Source organism: Lipotes vexillifer, unplaced genomic scaffold (assembly GCF_000442215.2).
Source record: "Lipotes vexillifer unplaced genomic scaffold, Lipotes_vexillifer_v1.1 scaffold1237, whole genome shotgun sequence".
In the NCBI taxonomy this organism is placed as follows: domain Eukaryota; kingdom Metazoa; phylum Chordata; class Mammalia; order Artiodactyla; family Lipotidae; genus Lipotes; species Lipotes vexillifer.
The window spans coordinates 11,882-32,380 of NW_006771447.1; the positions used below are offsets into that span (position 1 = coordinate 11,882).

A 20,499-nucleotide genomic window follows, 5' to 3' on the forward strand; every position below is an offset into this window, starting at 1 on the left:
TTTAACGTAGGGTATCTGCATTATGTAACATGTATGAAAAAAAACCCCAACTCTTAATTTTCAAAAATCAAAAACTCCAACAATGCAATCATAACAGGAGTAGGGGGTGAAAGGCTCACAGGGAGATCTTCAGCAGACCCAGTTAGTTAAATGGATTCTAGGATTTCACCTTCTTCCCTGGCATCTGCTAGCTGCAGAGGCAATTTGTATAATATACAGGCATCAAAAAAGAGACCTTGACAGGCTGAGCACAAACTGTCATGAAATTTCACAAGAAATCTTATGGGCAAAAGAAAGAAAAATCAAAGAATAAAGACTGAAATAGAAAAAAATGGAAACAAAATATGTCTCAATCTATGTTTGTGGAAGGGACCGCATCCTTGCCTACAAATGTGGATTATATACACATTTATATTAAGTCAGTTCATATGTTAGGCCTGACAATTCAGAAAGGATGTTTCTCATGAGAGGTGGAAGGAGGTTCTATTCACTTGGATCCTCAGGCCCCAGTCCTTTGTCCTGGCTGGTTGGTGGTCTCTGCACAAGACTCAACAGCTTGGTATATGAATGGATAAAGCTTGATGTCTGGTCCAGGGGTGGAACAGTTTCTACATTCTTCATTGTAATATCGTAGCAACAGCTTATATACTTCTCCTGAAGAGTAGAAAGCCAGACCAATTTGCACATTAAGGTATGTAGATGGATAAAACTACTACAGAACACTTCAGTTTTATCTTAATCTAAATAATATATGCTCACATTTGGCTTTTGAAAATAGAGCACGAAGGCTTTATTTTTTTAAAAAAAGCCTGGAAGGCTTTCCTGATATAAAGTTAAAATTTTTTAGAATACCTTAAAGAAACTACTTATTAGTTCATAATTATAGCAGGCTATACATGGTACATCATCCATGCATTGTTTTGGGAGTTCGTGGCAACTCTAATTTTACATTTAGCTCCCATGATAGCAAGGCCTTTCAGGTCCAGCTGATATAGTAGATGGAGGATGCTGGCATGTCTGATAAACATGACTCAGAGTGAGGCCACTTAGGTTTTAACTTACCTGCCAATACCTTCCCCCTCTTTGTTTTCTATACACACAAAAGTAAAAAATGGACACTAACTCCAACTTCTCGGCCTTAAATTAATAAGCTGACATATTCAAGATTGAGGATGAAAGTTTGCCAGAAAAAGATTCTGCAAGTGTTGCCCCTCTAAGACCTTGTTGCCCCATCAAAGTCACACTTCCATTTTTTCTTATCCACTATGATCTATCCACATTTAGCAAGTGCTCCTCCTGGATGGTGTACAATCCATCTAGATACCAAGTGTCAAGACTATCCCCTACTTACCAACAGTCAGTTTCCTTTCAGTAAGGAACGTGTGCATGCTGTAAATGTCCCTCATCAATTCTGAGTCCCCAAAGGTGAAATAAACCACATCTCGCTCAGCTACAGCAGCTGCCAGTATCTGTATTAAGGCTGTAGCAAAGAGAAGAAACACAACTATATTATGACACTTCACATCAAGATACCTTCTGTTCTTTCAACCAGGTAAATTATAGCTGGTGTGTCATAGCTTTATCCTGGATTAAAGATTTATAAACCTAATATACACATTATTAGCAATGACAAATACAGGATGAATATAAATCATCTAGTTGTGTGACTTAACAGACATGCTGCTGAGAATATCATCAAGCCACAGAATTCCCACGTAAGTAAGCATCTTTGTGGGAAAACAAAGGAAGGTGCATCTGAGGCAGCACAGTTAAGGCACTGAAGTGGTATTTTTTTTTTTCACTTACACTAACCTGGAACTAAAATTTTTGTGTTTGCTTGCTTGATTTAATTATTTTATCTTATACATAGTCATTGTTTTTTTTTTCTGTCAAAGGAGTCTCTGTGATTTTCCGTGACCAATATACTTGGGAGGTTCTACTGTTCTCATTAACCCTACAGCAAGCAAGCATTCTCAAAAATGGGTTAGAGAAGACACCCTTATCCCTCCTGCACTCCCACCTCCACCCAATCACTACAGCATGGAGTGAATGTTACTGAAAACATTGGACAGTAACTCTGGTGTACTGGAAAAGGAAAATCATTCAGAACCACTGTCCCCACAAATCAGTTACAAATCACTCAGCCTGGAGTGTATTTCCAAAAGTTAAATTCCTTTATAATCTTAATCTCAATAGACAAAATTTATTTTTTTCATTATTTTTAAAAATTTATTTATTTTATGTATTTGCGGCTGCACTGGATCTTCGTCGCTACGCATGGGCTTTTCTCTAGTTGCAGAGAGCGGGGGCTACTCTTTGTTGCTATGTGCAGGCTTCTCACTGTGGTGGCTTCTCTTGTTGCGGAGCACGGGCTCTACGCACGCAGGCTCAGTAGTTGTGGTGCACGGGCTTAGTTGCTCCACGGCATATGGGATCTTCCTGGACCCAGGCTCCAACCCGTGTCCCCTGCATTGGCAGGCAGATTCTTAACCACTGCGCCAGGGAAGCCTGACAAAATTTACTTTAAATAACAAAAATGAACAAAGGTACAATAAATGCCCTTTTGCTAGTAACATATCTTTTCCTTCATAAAAGGGGAGGTGGGAATCAAACTAAAACACTATGGAGGATAAATATAGTTTTGATTTTTTGAGAGCATGTTAATATTCTACATATTCAAAACAAAATTAAAACAATAAGAATGGGAATGGAGGGGCTTCCCTGGTGGTGCAGTGGTTGAGAGTCCGCCTGCCAATGCAGGCGACACGGGTTCGTGCCCTGGTCTGGGAAGATCCCACATGCCGCGGGGTGGCTGGGCCCGTGAGCCATGGCCGCTGGGCCTGCGTGTCCGGAGCCTGTGCTCCACAATGGGAGAGGCCACAACAGTGAGAGGCCTGCGTACCGCAAAAAAAAAAAAAAGAATGGGAATGGGGAGGAACCTATATGAGCCTAATTTTATTTCAAAAGAATAGCACTACAGGGAAAGGAAAAATGAAAGGATGAAAGTAAGAACTAATCCAAGTAACTTATGAACACAATATTTGACTAATATGCCTTCAGTCTTGGGCAAGGAGGAAAGAATTGCAAACAATTCCCGGACTCTTTTTACTAGATTTGCTTACCACAGTAGTACAGGTGAAGCAATTCTGAAACTATTTTAAAATATATTTCAGGATTGAACAAATGAGTTAATTTGTTGATGTTGCTGGGAGCTGTAGTTCTCGGTATGGAAGAGGGAATAAAACACGGAATGGGAAAAGACAAAAAAGAACTCTGGTGATTGATAGATTGAAATGGAAGGCACTGGTGTGTACTCATGACTTCTAAAATATGTACATTTTTGTGTGTGAGTGAGAGACAGAGAGAGAGAGGGAGAGAGAGAGAGAGAGAGAGAGAGAGTGTGTGTGTGTGTGTGTGTGTGTGTGTGCATTTCTTAGTTTTGTCTGCTGAAAGGGCCAAAAAGAAGACATCTTAGTAGCAATGAGCACATCTAGTGCCCAGATCTTGGTCTCTAATACCATTCCACCTAACAGAGCTGTATTCCTCAGGGAATACCTGATTCCATGGTTAGGACAGGACAGGTACAAGATGAACCCAGAATGTTTTATTATACCAGAAAGTGAAGAAGTGCTCAAAAACAGGAAAACTGATGGATGTTTGTCACAAGAATATAGAAGCCAGTTTGAAGGAGCTCCTACTAGCCAAATCTGGACAAGCTAAGCACCAAAATATTATGTACAGTAATAACTTACAAATCACTGAAAAAATATAAATTCCTGAGTTCACAATGATAATATATAATAAATAGAGAGAAAGAAGGGCTTTACTCACAGGAGAAAGCCAAACACTAACTGGTTAAGTTGGGAGGGAGTGCTAGAATGAGATAATCCTCTTTTTGCAACCATCATGGTAAAGACTGGATCAGGCAAAGATCAATAAAGGATGCTAAACCTAAGGGAAATTTTGTCTCAAAGTGTCTTCCTACAGACTACTTAATTAACTACAAGAGGAAAACAACTCTGCAACAGTGGAAAAATCAGATAACACCTTGACTGGGTGATCAAAATTAACATCACTAATGGGGTCAGATGACTACTAAGTGCCTCCAGACACTATCACCTACCTACCCGTACTGCTCTGATCAAGAATGCATAATATAACCCTAATTATGAGGAAACAGCAGATAAACTCAAGGAATGTTGTATTCTTCAAACATGTCAATGTCATAAAAGAAAGACGAAGAAAGGCTGTGGAAATACTCCAGATTCAAAAGGAGGCTCAAACATTAACTGAATGCAATACCTGACCCTGGACCCTGTACTGGAGGGCAAAATGGCTACAGCGGGTTTGATTAGGGCACCTGATAAAACTGCAACACAGATGAGAAGATTAAAATATCAATGTACCTTTATGAATTTATAACTGTAATGTGTTTATATAAGAGAATAGGAAAAACACAAGTATTTAGCAAAGGGGGTATAATGTATGTAACTTAGCTCAAATCGTTCAGAAAAAAATTGTATATAATACACAAGCATATATGTACATAAACATACACAGAGTTGTTTAACTTTTTGTAACTTTTTGTAAATTTGAAATTATTTTCAAATAAAAAGTTTAAAAAATTATGTAGGAAGGAAAAATATTTTTAAGATGAACTAGTCAATTTGATATAGCTGAGTATCCCCAAATTTGGGAAACAATCTAAGACATTAGAATACATGTGAGATTCTAAAATACCAAAGTATTTCCTAATTAACAAACTAATATTTATTGAGTATCCCCAACATGTGAGGTACCTGTGACTAGGCCTCATTAATCTTGGAAAGTTGAAAGTAATTATCTCAAAATAGAGATACGTTTTAATTACAACCACTCAACCAACTTGTACATACATTAAAGCTTCAGTGCACTCAATTTTAAAAGGTTCCTAATTAACCTAAACTACATATAAAAAGGGAAACCAATGAATCGTCATCTTCTACCAAGAGGTATCATTCTTTTTATCTTTTGGTTTGAATGAAATCTGGCTTTAAGTATTTCCTATTTAAGAGACAGAGAGGAGAGAGAGACCCAAAGAAAAGTCCTTTTAGTCCTACTTCGTCCTTACATACTGAAATACTAGATCACTGGTCATTTGCCATTTATGAAATAAAATATTAATAAAAACATTTAAAATGTATCTCCCTATAGAGTTTAAGTTTTAAATGCTTCACAGGCTACTTTGTCCCTGTGCATAGGCTCCTGGAGCTAAGCTTGACAGATCTACCAAAAAAGAGGCTGGATCCTAATAAGAGAACCAGTTCATATTACATTCTTGATTTCATATCCATTTCTGTTTGGGTACACATGGTAACAAAAGCTGGGACTGGAGACTGAAGACCTGAGCTCAGGCCTTGCCCTTCTGCTAGCTATCTAAGCTCTATGACTTTGGCCAAGTCACTTAACTCTCCTGCCTGCACTTTCCCCCATCTGTGCAATGAAGAAGTTGAATCAGATGATCCCTAAAGACTCTTTCAGAGTATAATTCCATAATCTATTATAATTTTTCTCCTTGCACTGGAAATTAGTCTATAAATACACAAAGGAAATTTTCAGAAATTTAAATTAATCTTGACCTTAAATACATCAGTAATCACTAACAAAAGATCATTTTAAACAGAACTGTCTTCAGACCTCACTACATCCCCAAGATCTTTGCAAATCTAGACAATTATGTCTCACAATTTAAGTGAACTCTCCAGTATCACAAGTTAGATGAGAATAAATCACAAATCTAATAGGGTGTATGGACTGACTCCAAGTATGATATAAAACCATCAAATTCTAACTTCAAGCACAACTAGGTGCCAAAATAATCACTTAAATTAACCTGCAGGGAGCTTGGTTTTAATTTTCTTTTTGGCATCAATGTTAAGCTGTGAAAATTCTTCAAATAAATATGAATAATGTCAAAAAAACTATTCACAGTGTCCTCTTGTAACAAATGAACCAAATAAAAAATGAGTAAAACCATGGATACTTTATACCACAGGTATGGTCTGAGGCCATTAGCATGTAACATTAGTAACAACTGCTAACACTGAGCTCTATGTTGTAGCATGCTGAACGTTCTAGCAGCTTTTTTTAAAGGACAAACTCAAGAGTCACAAGGATTAACTCACTTAATCCTTACAAAAACTGAATAAATGTTAGTATTATTTCCATTTTGAAAATCAGGAAATAAAGGCACCAAAAGATTAATTAACCTGTGTAAGGTCACAGAGCCAGAAAGCGGTGGAGCTGAAATTTTCTATTTGTCAAATAGAAATTCATTAAGCTTATTTTATTTGCCAGTCACTATTAGGTAGTGAAGGTAGGGAATAGGGATAGAAAAGAAAATGCACAGGACTGCATCAAGATAGCTTCAAATTATGGTAAACTAGCAATGGCATAATCTTTCACAAGTCAGATAACACAGTATGGAGAGGTACAAAAAATAAACACTGAGGATGTGCAATGAGAAATTGACAAAAACAATAGAAAGAAATTTAGAGCACCACTTGATTCCTTCGGAAAGCAGGCAGACAAAACTAGGAAAATATAGGGTCTGATCTAATAGGTATAGAATCTAACAGACAATGTGTAAATTCTATACCCTTCAGAGACATCTTTTCAAGTGCCAACATAATATAGACAACAATTATGTTAGGCCACAAGTAAAAGCCCAAAAAACTCTTAAAAAGTAGAGATAATTTTATTTATACTCTTTGATTACAATGCAATAAAATTAGAAATAAGAGATGAAACAAACATAATTTGCTTTAAAAACCATTTAGAAATGGTTTCAAGTTATCTCCTAAAAATCTCATGGGCGCCTGGTGGTACACTTAGGGGGCAGAAGCCCACTCAACAGTCTCTACTGAGATGGGATAAATAATGCTGCAAAAAACAAACAAAAAAAGCAAAAAACAGTGCTTCTACTCTAACAATGAGAAAAGGCCAAGTAATCTACAGAATCATAACTTTTCCTGAGTCTACCAGAGAGCTGAGTTTTCAGGGCAACCAAAGTACAACAGGCTCTACCAAGAAGAGACAAAACACAAGAACTATTATCTTGAAAGAACACAGGAGAAAGGTAGCTACCATAGAAATGGGTGAGAATAAAATTTTGAAAGCCAAGTGTGAACTGGAGGTGGGGGTAGTGTCACTGTGGAATAGCTATGAGCCCCAGAAAGGAGAATTCACATTCACTCAAAAGCTGTTTTCCACGGGCCTCCAGAGGGTCCTCAGAAAGATGAGGGGCCAGGCAGGAGGACAGAGAGAGCCCCTTTGGTTCCACAAGCCTGCAGGAGGTTACTGGCTGCTGCTGGAGGACAGGCATCAAGCCCCTCTTCCCTATGTCCCTTCTTTCCTACCTTCTGGCTCATAGGGCCATTGGCTGCTTGGGGCAGAAAGCTGTTAATCAATGTCTGTTGAATGAATGAATATATGAAAAATATTCTCTTACTAGTTGTTAGCATAACGTACAATGAAAGCCATTCAAAATTAAATTGTTACAAATTGAAAAACTCATGCACAGTTAGGCAACAGCATGTTAAAAAATATTTAGCCTTATTTCTAATAAAAGAAATGTAAGTTTAAGGATTTACTATATGCCCATGTTCTCCCTCCACGAAGTTTTCTGTTTGCTTGTTTTAACTGTCCTTCCTCCCTTCTTTCTTATAGGGTAGGGATAGCATCTGATGGTTCAGATGAGTCTTCCTGAAACATTACTAAGACATAGGGACAGATAAAGATGGCCAGTTCAGAGAAGTTAATATTGGCCCTGTCTTTATCTGCTCTCAAAGGGTTTTTGTTTACCAACTTTATTTAATCTATCAATACTTTGAACTGGACCATAGCTTCTGATTCTTCTCTGTGCACCTGCTCTGCCTCCCTAATGTTGGTTCATCAGTGAACATCTCTTTCTTAATGCTCTCTTCTCTTGGAAATTAATCTAGGATTTAAATGCTCCCTTGCTCATATATGCTATGTGGCTAATGAGAAAGTGGGCTTATAAAAGAGGGGTTTATACAGTTCCAACGGCTGACTTTTTTTTTATATACAATCAGAATATAATCGACATATAGCATTATATTCATTTCAGGTGTACAACATAATTAGATATTTGTATATATTGCAAAATGATCACAATAAATCTAGTTTAACATCCACCACCACACATAGCTACATAATTTTTGTGATAAGAACTTGCAAGATTTACTCTTTTAGCAACTTTCAAATACACAATACAGTATTATTAACTATAATCACCGTGCTGCACATTACATCCCCACGATTTATTCATTTTATAACTGGAAGTCTATACCTTTTGACCTCTTTCACACATTTTGTGCACTCTCCCTCCTATACCTCTGGCAACCACTGATCTGTTCTGTGTATCTACGAGCTCTTTTTTTTTTTTAAGGTTCCACGTATAAGTGAGATCATATGGTATGTATCTCACTTAGCATCATTGTTTCAAGGTCATCCATGTTGTTGAGAACATTTTTAATAAGATTTTTTAAAATTACAAAAACAATAACAGATTTGATGCAATCTCTATCAAAATATCAATGGCATTTTCCACAGAAATAAAATAATTCTACAATTTGTATGGAAACACAAAAGACCCTAAATAGCCAAAGCAATTTTTTTTTTTTTTTGCTGTACGTGGGCCTCACACTGTTGTGGCCTCTCCCGTTGCGGAGCACAGGCTCTGGACGCGCAGGCTCAGTGGCCATGGCTCACAGGCCTAGCCGCTCCGCGGCATGTGGGATCTTCCCGGACGGGGACATGAACCCGTGTCCCCTGCATCGGCAAGCGGACTCTCAACTACTGCACCACCAGGGAAGCCCGCCAAAGCAATTTTTGACAAAGAATAACAAAGCTGGACAAATCACACGCCCTGATTTCAAACTCTACTACAAAGCTACAGTAGTCAATACAGCATGGTACTGGAACAAAAACACACACAGAGATCAATGGAACTGAATAGAGAGCCCAGAAATGAACCCATATTTATATGGGCAATTAATCTATAACAAAGGAGGCAAGAATACACAATGGGGAAAAGACAGCCTCTTCAATAAATGATGTTGGGAAAACTGGATAGCTACATGCGAAAGAATTAAACTGGACCACTTTCACATACCATATACAAAAATAAATTCAAAATGGATTAAAAGTAACACCTAAAACCATGAAACTTCTAGAAGAAAACATAGGCAGTATGCTCTTTGACATAAGTCTTAGCAATATTTTTTGGATATGTCTCCTGAGACAATGAAAACAGAAGCAAAAATCAACAAATGGGACTACACTAAACAAAAAAGCTTTTGCACAGTGAAGGAAACCAACAGAACGAAAAGGGCCACCTACTGAATGGGACAAGATATTTGCAAATGATATATCCAAAAAGGGGTTAATATCCAAAATATACAAAGAACTCATACATCTCAATGCCAAAAAAAATAAACAACCAGATTAAAAACCTGCCAGAGGACCTAGATAGACATTTTTCCAAAGAAGACATACAGATGGCCAAGAGGCACATGAAAATATGCTCAACATCACTAATCATCAGGGAAATGCAAGTCAAAACCACAATGAAATTGCACCTCACACCTTTCAGAATGGCTATTATCAAAAGACAACAAATAAGTGTTGGTGAGGATGTGGAGAAAAGGGAACACTTGTGTACTGCTAATGAGAATATATACTGATGCAATATATATGGAATATAGTATGAAGGTTCCTCAAAAAATTAAAACTAGAACTACCATACAATCCAGCAATTCCACTTCTGGGTATTTATCTGAAGAAAATGAAAACACTAGTTAGGAAAGATATATGTACCCCTATGTTCACTGCAGCATTATTTACAATAGCAAGATATGGAAGCAATCTAAGTGCCCATCAATAGATAAGTGGATAAAGATGTGGTATATATATACAATGAAATACTACTTGGCCATAAAAAAGAATGAAATCTTGCCATTTGCAACAACATGGATGGACCTAGAGGGTATTATGCTAAGTGGAATAGAAAGACAAATACTATGTGATTTCACTTATGGGTGCAATCTAAAAACAAAATAAATGAACAAACATAACCAAACAGAAACAGAGTAACAGATACAGAGAACAAACAGGTGGCTTCCAGAAGGGAGGGGGTAGGGAGGAGGAGAGAAATAGGTGAGGGGGAAGAGGTATAAACTTCCAGTTGCAAAATAAATGAGTCATGGGTATGAAATGTACAGTGTAGGAAATAGTCAATAACTATGTAATATGTATGTGACAGATCATAAGTAGACTTATTGTGGTGATTGTAGGGAATACAGTCAGTAATTACATAAGATCTTTGCATGGTGACAGAAGACAACTAGACTTATCATGGAGATCATTTTGAAATATACAGAAATATAGAATCACTATGTTGTATATCAGGAGCTAACGTAGTGTAAGTAGGTCAATTATACTTCAGAAACAAATAAACAAACTCATAGGAAAATGTGATCAGATTTCTGGCTACCAGAGGCAGGAGGTTGGGGGAAAGGGAATTAGATGAAGGTAGTCAAAAGGTACAAACCTCCAGTTATAAGATAAGTAAGTACTAGGAATGTAACGTACAACATGATAAAGATAATTAACACTGCTATACATTATAAATGAAAGTTGCTAAGGGAGTAAAGCCTGAGAATTCTCATCACAAGGAAAACAGTTTTTTTCTGCTTCTTTAATGTTGTATCTATATGAGATGATAGATGTTCACTAAACCTACTTGATATTCATTTCATGATGTAAGTCAAATCATTCTGTTGTACACCTTAAAATTATATAGTTCTGTATGTCAATTATATTTCAGTAAAGCTGGAATAAACCAACAAAACAATATATGCTCACAACAGAAAAATTATCTCGATAATTGAGAAAATTACACAATGAGAATCTTGTGTATACTATACTACCCTTAACAGTCACCAGAGCAAGCAAAGCCGCAGTCTGAGAGAAAGGCTTTTATGCCATGAAGAAAAGAAACAAAATGAACACATTTATAAAGCTTCCCAAATTGTCCATCACAAATGACCAAGGCTTATGGTAGACCTGGTTTCTGGATTGATGATATGAATCTACTCATTTATTTTACTTAAGAGAAAAACAGAAAAAAGTGTCTGTCGTAAGATCAATAAGCCCAGAGTGAAAAACAGGTTTCCTCAAACAAATTCAGGATGATAAAGAATTTCATAAAATAAAACCCAGAAATTCCTTCTTGTATAGACCTTCAAAACACCAAAACTGACAACATGCGGTTTTTGTTTTTAAATATGAAGAAAATATGGGTGAAAGCCTTTAGAATAAAGGAATAGAGAAGATTTTTCTAAGAATGCCACAAAAATGTAAACACATAAAACATAACTCCATGTGACAACAACTCAACAGGCTGAAATACATAAACCCTGTGAGTATCCTTTGTAATAAAATTATAATAGCACCTTCCTGGGTTCTGCGAGTCATTCTAATGAATTATCAAACCTTAGAGGGGTTGGTTGTGGAAAACTCCCAAGACTGGTAGCCAGCTGGTAAGAGGTGCAGGTGGGCGGGGGGACACCCCCTCCCCAGACTTGCAGCTAGAGTCCGCAGTAGGGGAAGTCTTGTGGAGGATGGGTGTCCTTAACCTGAGGGTCTGTACTAACTTCAGGGAGTTAGTGTCAAGACTGTACTGTAGCACACCCAGCTTATGTCACCAGCTGGGTTGACAAAGAATAGTAACCATGCTAAGTAATAGTATAATACTATTCTCTATAACTGACACTCCTGAGAGGAAAGCAAACATCATAATATGGTAAACGACCAATAGCTTTGTTGATAGGTCTGTGATTTTTCTACTATAAACAATAAAGGGCAAGAAATGTTTATCCTTCTTGAGTATCCAAATGCCTCCTTATCTGTGCCATTCATGCAGCTCTCCCAAGCTACAGTCCCACACACTGTGTACCTCTATTAAAGCACTCATTACTATGTGCTGCATTTGTCTATGCCTCTCTCTCATATGCTAGACTGTGAATTCCAAAGCAGGGACTACATCTTATTCACCTTTGTATTCTCAGAGCCTACCACAGTGCCTAGACAGTGGCAGATGTGCCGTAAGTTTGGTGAATGAACGAATCAGTCATCAAATAGCTCTGTCCATAAAAAATCACTTCTGTAAAGGAACGTGCTTGAATGGGTGCTTTGGCTTGAAACTTCATAGTAATTTTGGCCTCTTCCCTCTCTTTATTCAACTAAATACTGTGTCTTATAGATCAAAGAGATAAGTGACCTCTGCAGGTAAATAGTAAATAAAAATACGGATTCCTTCATATAAAATAAGAAAAAAAAGGATGGTGTCAAATATTCTTTTTCTCTTCTTTTAAATCTTTGTGGTTTGTGGTTAGAAATCCGGTTTGAAGGACTAACTCTTCTCCTTAGTCAAAATACTATTATCCTTCTTATAACAACTGATTCACTCACCTTTTAATCTAGCATCGCCCCCAAAGGCACCACAGCCCCAGTTTCCTGTGGCCACTGCAGAAAGATTCTCTGAAGAAACTCCAGGACGAAGAAATCCACAGTAAGCCTGCAGGATGAAAGAAATATCAAAGCACGTGAATGACTAGACGCTAACGGTGTTTCTGACTGATGTACTAGGATCAGTATCCATTATCAAGCTTATGTTATCTCTCTCTTTTCTTCCTAGGGGCCAAAGTACAGGGGAAAAAGAGAAAATCCTGGGATTACACAAGGAAGAGAGTAAGAAATGATCAGTTCTATTATTTATTTGCTTTGATGCTGGGCAAATCAAAGCCCTTAAACCATTACAGGTCTCAGTTTCTTTTTCCAGTTCAAACAAATATAAAGGAAAATATCAGAGATATTTTAAGAACTAATGGAATCCCAATCACAAACCACAAGGGATTAAAGGACAAAAAGGCATTTAAGACACTTTTATTTGAAAACTTTTGATTACCATCTTTTTCATTAAGGTAAAGAGTTGCTACTGTTATGCTTCCTCACCACTCTCTCTCTCTGAATTATTGGGACTTAGATTAATAACTGTGATTAGCTTTTAAATGTGCTTCCTGCCACTGAAATGCTTAAACAACTATAAATAAAATGAGCAAGTAACTATATATAAAAAGGATTCCTATACCTGGTTACAAGATAACCTTTAATATCCCTTCCAGCTCCAAGATTCTCTAGTTTCATAGCTCTGTTTTAAGCTAGAATATTTTAAAATTTGCCAGTAACCTGAGAAAAGTACAATATATCCTGAGGGTGCTGTCTAAATGAACAGCTCATTTTGTATATGAGAAGACTGCAGTTTAAGGTCCCAGAGTTTCTGATTTCTATTTCTTTGCTGTCAGACAAGTTGGTCTTTCTGCCTCCAAAGGGTTCTTAGTTTTCTGAAACTATCAGACTATATTAAGAGGTTTAAAATAATAGCAAAGCAATTCTCCCCTGGGCTTTCTCAAGTACCAAACCCTAAAATATAGCTTATGTATAACAGTAAATAAAATAGAAAGAATGATGTGTGACAGATGTTCCCAGAGAAAAACCAAGGATAAAGAAAGATGCTTCTATGAAACCCACACATAGAAATACTGTAAATTGCTCTCTGAAGTTGCTACAAGGGTATAAAAATGTATTTTATACCTGCCTGGGTGGATTAACAAGGCTATTCCTTCCACCCCCTCCTAGGCTGTAAATCCTGACATATTAATTATAAGTTGGTACCAGACCATTACTCAACACTGTGGTACAGAGCTTACACTAGAACTCACAAATTACCTGTATAATCAGATGCATGGAGCATCTGAAAATCTCTTTCAGGTCAAAACTATCAAAGAGCTCAATTTTTTTGAGTAGGTTCTTGAAAGATACAGTCTCTGCCTTTATGCCAACAAGGGGGTGAACAGACTTTCTGTCAGAATAGACATAACTTTGCCACTTGCTTTCCTGTCAAATTCTCCAAATATGCCTAGAAGAAGAGGAAGATTTCTTAGCCTCCTAGTTTGTGTCGTCTCTGTTTTATACCATCAGAATGGTTTTAGTTTCTTTCACACTGCTATCTCTATATATCTGGGCTAACTTTTCTTTAATGAGCAAAAATAGCTTAGTAAGACTAAGGCCTAACAACAGAGAATTTGAAATATTTAGATTATTAGAAGCAAAATCTAACCAATTTTACTTTAAAAAAAAAACTATCTTGAAAAATGACTGTAACAAAAAAACCCTATAAAAACTGAAATTAACCTGCATTTGGTGTTCTGATTAAGTAAAATAAAATGAAACTTTAAAAATGTAATCAGATAGAAATTAAATGATATAAAATACTTACACAGTAATTAGGTATAAAGAATAACTGTGATGATTAAATACAAGATTCTTTTTTTTATTGAAGTATAATTGATTTACAATATTAGTTTCAGGTGTACAGAGTGATTCAGTATTTTTACAGAATATACTCAATTAAAAGTTATTACAAGATAATGGCTGTAACTCCCTGTGCTATACAATATATCCTTGACGCTTACCTATTTTATACATAGTAGTTTGTATCTCTTAATCCCATACCCCTAATATGCCCCTCCCCGCCTTCCCTCTCCCCTTTGGTAACCACTAGTTTGTTTTCTATATCTGTGAGACTGTTTCTGTTTTACATATACATTCATTTGTATTATTTTTTAGATTCCACATGTGAGTGATATATAGTATTTGTCTTTCTCTAACTTATTTCACCAAGCATAATATTCTCTAGGTCCATCCACTTTGCTGTAAAAGGCAGAATTTCATTCTTTTTTATGGCTGAGAAATATTTCATTGTATACATATCCATTTGTCTGTTGATGGGCAGGGCACTTGGGTTGCTTCCATATCTTGGCTACTGTTACAAAATTTTTATTCTGTTTGAACCAACCATTTCTCTGTGATGGCCTAGTGGCGTGGGATGGGGGGGCGGAGGGAGGGAGGACATTATATAATGTAAATACATTATACTGTTCGCTAAATTAATAATTTAACAATTTTTGTCCTGAAGAGTTGTTCATGACTTCCCTGGTGGCACAGTGGTTAAGAATCCACCTGCCAATGCAGGGGACATGGGTTCGAGCCCTGGTCTGGGAAGATCCCACATGCTGCGGAGCAACTAAGCCCGTGCACAGCTACTGAGCCTGTGCTCTAGAGTCTGCGAGCTACAACTACTGAGACATGTGTCAAAACAACTGAAGCCCGCGTGCCTAGAGCCCATGCTCCACAACAAGAGAAGCCACCACAATAAGAAGCCCACACACTGCAACGAAGAGTAGCCCCTGGTCTCTGCAACTACAGAAAGCCTGCGCGCAGCAACAAAGACCCAACGCAGCCAAAAATAAAATTAATTTTAAAAAAAGAGTTGTTTATATGAAATCAATCTACTGTACTCGTCTAACTTAAACTAATACATAGTTGGTATTGATAATGATTTTCTGATGTTTTAGAACACTGTGATTTCTTAAAAACAAACATAACATAAAAAGTTCCTTAAGAATCTTTTGGAAGAGAATAAAATAATATTAAGAGTCTTAAAATTATACTTAGATTCAGTAACAGTAATTTTATAAATTTCTTTTGTAAATTTCTTTTATTTGATTAAATAATAACTGTACAAAGATGTTTACTACATTATAGATAATAGAGAAAAACTTGGGACCACCTATTAGTTCAAAAACAGTAGCTAAGTCCTAGTATATCAATCCAACCAATTTTGTGGCTATTACACATATTATTATGGGGATTTCCCTGTCAGGCCAATGGTTAAGACTCTGTGCTTCCCCTGCAAGGGGCACTGGTTCAATCCCTGGTCAGGGAACTAAGATCCCTCATGCCATGTGGTACAGCCAAAAATAGGTAGATAGATATATAGATTAAAAAAGATCAAATTTATTTAAAAAAACATCATGAAGATCATTAGAAAGTATGAAAAATACAATTTATGGATAAATTAAATAGATAAATACAATATTATAGGTAACTTTTGCACACATTTATACGAAAATTAGTATTCATGTGGAAAGACCTACAAAAATGAAAACAATTATTTGAAAGGTAAAATTATAGATGATTTTTTATCTTTAAAATAATTGTAACATTAGTAAATTGATTTTGTCTTTTTAAGATGCAATATAGGGACCTCCCTGGTGGCACAGTGGTTAAGAATCCGCCTGCTAATTCAGGGGGACACGGGTTCGAACCCTGGTCCGGGAAGACCCCACATGCCACAGGGCAACTAAGCCCACGCACCACAGCTACTGAGCCTGTGCTCTAGAGCCCACGAGCCACAACTACTGAAGCCCATGCACTGCAACAAAGAGTAGCCCCCGCTCGCCACAACTATAGAAAAGCCCGCATGCAGCAACAAAGACCCAACGCAGCCAAAGATAAATTTTAAAAAATAAGTATAAATAAATAAATAAAATTTTTTAAAGATGCAATATAAAATGAAAACACCATGTAGACCTTAGATTTCTCATATGTGAAATCAAAGATTAGATTAGGTTTCTCTATGGTTATCCTGATTCTATACATTGAGAAACTTAAGCGAAAACTCATTAAAAATGATACATTTTGAACTAATATTCCTGAAAAGTAACACAGACTTCAAGAAAAGATTATAAATGATCAAATGTTGAGCTTCTTAGAAATATCAGCAGCAAGTATTGATCAGTTGTGTTAATCAAGCTCTGATTTAAGAACAATCCCCTTCCAAATTTGGTGATAACAACAAAAAAAATCTGACTTGAATGGAATAAAACTTCCATTGCCAGGTTATTTAAAGACTCAGTCTTTTTCTATAAAGTATGTCTCATAAGGACTCTATATTGTACAAATAAATGTTTTTCAGTGTTGGTAATACTTACAACTAACTTAACCTATTCACATATACCAAGGCTTCACATCTTTAAAATTTCTGGTGTCTTTGAGGATGGGAAACTGAAGGTTAGTGCTATCCAAGTAAATGTAGAGAGTATCAGCCGTGGGCAATTTAAAAAGAGAAGATTTACTTATGTCCAGTGTTATCTTTTAAAAAGATCATATTTATAGATGATTTCTAAAAGTGAATGATCTAGCTCCTCCAGAAAAGTATTTGTGGGAATATAAATGTTATCATGAAAAAAAGGGAACCTTTAAGACTTCCCTAGTGGCACAGTGGTTAAGAATCTGCCTGCCAATGCAGGCGACACGGGTTCGAGCCCTGGTCCGGGAAGATCCCACATGCTGCAGAGCAACTAAGCTCGTGCGCCACAACTACTGAGCCTGCAAGCCACAACTACTGAGCCTGCGCTCTAGAGCCTGCAAGCCACAACTACTGAGCCCACGTGCCGTAACTACTGAAGCCCATGCTCTGCAACAAGAGAAGCCACTGCAATGAGAAGCCCACGCACCGCAACAAAGAGTAGCCCCTGCTTGCTGCAACTAGAGATAGCCCATGTGCAGCAACAAAGACCCAACGCAGCCGAAAATAAATAAATAAATAAATAATTTAAAATGTTAAAGAAAAAGGGAGCCTTTAAATGTGTGTTAATGTATGATAATGGTTAAATACATTTACTTTTCATATGCTTCTCTTCAAACTTTTCATGTATTTCTCTGCCATAACAAAATACCATGGACTGAGTGACTTAAATAACAGACATTAATTTTCTCACAGTTTTGGAGACTAGAAGTTCAAGATCAAGGTGTCAGCATGTTTGATTTCATTTGAGACCTCTCTCCTTGGCTTGCAGATGGTCACTTTCATGCTGTGCCCTCACATGATCTTTATTCTGTGGGTATGCACCCCTGATTTTTTTTTGTATGCCCTAATCTCCTCTTCTTATTAGGATACTAGTTAGATTGGATTAGGGCACTCCCTGGTATCATTTTAACTTAATCACATCTCTATACATTCTGACCTACTGGGGTAAGGGCTTCAACATATGAATTGTGGGCGGGCCGGGGGGACCCATACCTACTGCTTATATAAATGTCTTCTAGTATCAATGACCATGTGACAAATTCACATACACATCTGATGAAAAGCTAAATATAAATCTTATTCTACTTGATATGCTATGTAATAAAATCATCATGTGCTTGGAGACAACTGCTTTAAGGCAAGAGTTTAGAACAGTGAAAGCAAGCTCACAATTAAAAGGTACCTAATATAATAAAAGATATTCCTCAGTAATATCAGGTAAAAGAGAAATTATATCTGTTGATATATCAAAGATTAGTCTTTTTGGATAGCTTTTATGAGAAATTACTTAAAAGAAAAATGGAATCTGTGTGTAAGTTGAACTTTGGAAAATAGTGCGTTTTCAAACTTTTATGAGATTCCTTTGAGAACTTCAAACATTAAAATAACCTAATAAATTATATATTAAAAAACATGTTTAAAAGTAAATTAGATTCTTGAGTACATTAGAATATGATAATAAATGTAATTATATTTGAAATATCTACTAAGTTTTAAGTGTACTAAAGTCTTTCTGGATTATTTGGTTATTTTACTAACAATATGAGAGGCAAGGCGGTTGAGCTGGGATAAGCAGAGCACCACAGAGAGGCCATTCCTGTGGTAAGACCCAGGGAAAAGATGTGAAGATGATATACTGAACACCACACATGCCAATCCAAGGGCAGTCCCAGTCTGCCTGCAATGGTACACCTAGTCTGTTATTCCCAGAAGTCTGTGTAGGGATTGGCACATGGGTAGTCATGCAAAACCACAACCTCATTATCTTAATAATGCATTTCATGACCAAATCCTACTCATGGAAGTTAAACCATGGTTTTCAGAACTGGGTCAGTCTTCTTGGCTGTGAGAGTAATTTGAGGAACTAAAGAAGACATCAACTGCTTTGATAAGGCCCTATCTATCTAGAGAATAGACTTAGAACACTACTCTATGACAGTTTATTTACTATGGTTAACAGTAGTAAAAATTTAAACTAACAATAGGTCTGGCTCATTTTTATATTTCTGTAACACAATGAAAAAAAAAAGAAAATGACTATAGGAGACAAAACTAAGTAGCACAGAAAACCAACCACAGATTCCATCATAAATATGTCATATTACCAAATAAATAATTTACATGTCAGTCTTACCTATACTAGAACAATACTTGACTTTCACGGTTTATCTGTTTTAATCCTGACAAGCACACCTTGTAGAGAAAAATGTCATTGGGCAGGTGTGATAAAAACTTTCAGGGTTCATTCATTTCTATATGGTTTTACAATGATAATGTTCCAAAGCAACTAAATGTACTTGATGAGATAAATGCATGTGTGGGGCTTAATATCAAGCAACAGTCTATCTGGCATCAGTAATCAAACAATTACGAAATGGAAAGTACATCCTGTACAAGCTGACAGACACATTAAATCAGGAGAGCTGTGGGCAGACGTACTGACACTGCAAGAATTACCAGAAAGCATTAATTTCGGCATTAATAAAATGGCAGTAAATAGATGACAGCTGCCAGATGAACTAAGAAATAAGTTTACTGGCCTTGTTAAGCTCGCGTCTGATTTTCTCAGGCACAAACTGGTCGAGGTAGCGTCTGAAGTGAAGGGCATCGATGGCGACGATTTCAGTGCCACGCCGCTGCCAGTCGTCCCTGGGGCAGGACAGATGGGGGAAAATGAGGAATAGGGAAAGGTACTCACAAAATAAAACCCTCACAAGGGTCAGGTTTCTGAGACTTTGGCAGGGTTAATACGTTACAAACAAACCAATGGGTATATATCTCAGCAAATCAGGAGGGTAGAAAAACACCATTTTATTTTTAAGTTCCAAGGGATACATGTCGTGGACTGCCAGGCATTAAACAGTAAAATGAAAAAATAGTACATATTATAAACAGACACATCATTAACAATGAGTCTTCAAGGTTAAAAGATTTGGGGGGCAAACGAAAAGAATTTAGTTTTTTGTTTTCCTCCAGTACTAAAGACATGGCATTTGTATCTTAACAAGAGCTCATTCCTCCTTTGTTCTGAAAGAACTGCTCTAAGTATTGAGTTTGTAACATCACCATTTATTGTCCAAGAACGAATCCCAAGAAGTCAAGTTCTGTAAAAAATGTGTAATAATTCAGCACAAAATTCTACCTACTGTGCTCAGTTGCTGACCGGGCAAAACTATTTTTAAAAAGGCAAAGAAATCAAAGCAGACGATAACAATTTGCCCAAGGAGACAGGAAAAACTGGCTGAGATGGTGATTCTGGAAATGTGAAATTCCAAATATTTCATCTCTTTATAAACATGCATATATTGATATGGCAGTCAACTTTTCACACTGAAGAATACCCACAGAAACCTTCATGTTAGTCTGTAAATAATTATCAGGAATTAAACATTCACAAAGATAATTGTTGCAACCACATATTTTAACCAAAACAAAGGGAAAGA

General features: G+C 36.8%; 1 protein-coding gene across 3 annotated transcripts in view; it reads right to left on the reverse strand.

The window, feature by feature from the left end:
• Window positions 1–469: 469 nt before the first annotated feature.
• PARG (poly(ADP-ribose) glycohydrolase) overlaps window positions 470–20,499 on the reverse strand; it is a 112,344-nt gene continuing 92,314 nt past the window's right edge. For 2 of the 3 annotated variants that reach the window (XM_007446777.1, XM_007446776.1), the window contains 4 exons: window positions 19,597–19,705; window positions 12,535–12,640; window positions 1,352–1,480; window positions 497–654 (listed from right to left, as the gene is read on the reverse strand). In XM_007446777.1, coding sequence (XP_007446839.1) covers window positions 500–654; window positions 1,352–1,480; window positions 12,535–12,640; window positions 19,597–19,705 — 499 coding nt within the window. In that variant the 3' untranslated portion in view covers window positions 497–499. Of the gene's footprint in view, window positions 655–1,351; window positions 1,481–12,534; window positions 12,641–19,596; window positions 19,706–20,499 lie in introns of all 3 variants that reach the window. The other variant, XM_007446775.1, reaches the window with a different exon arrangement.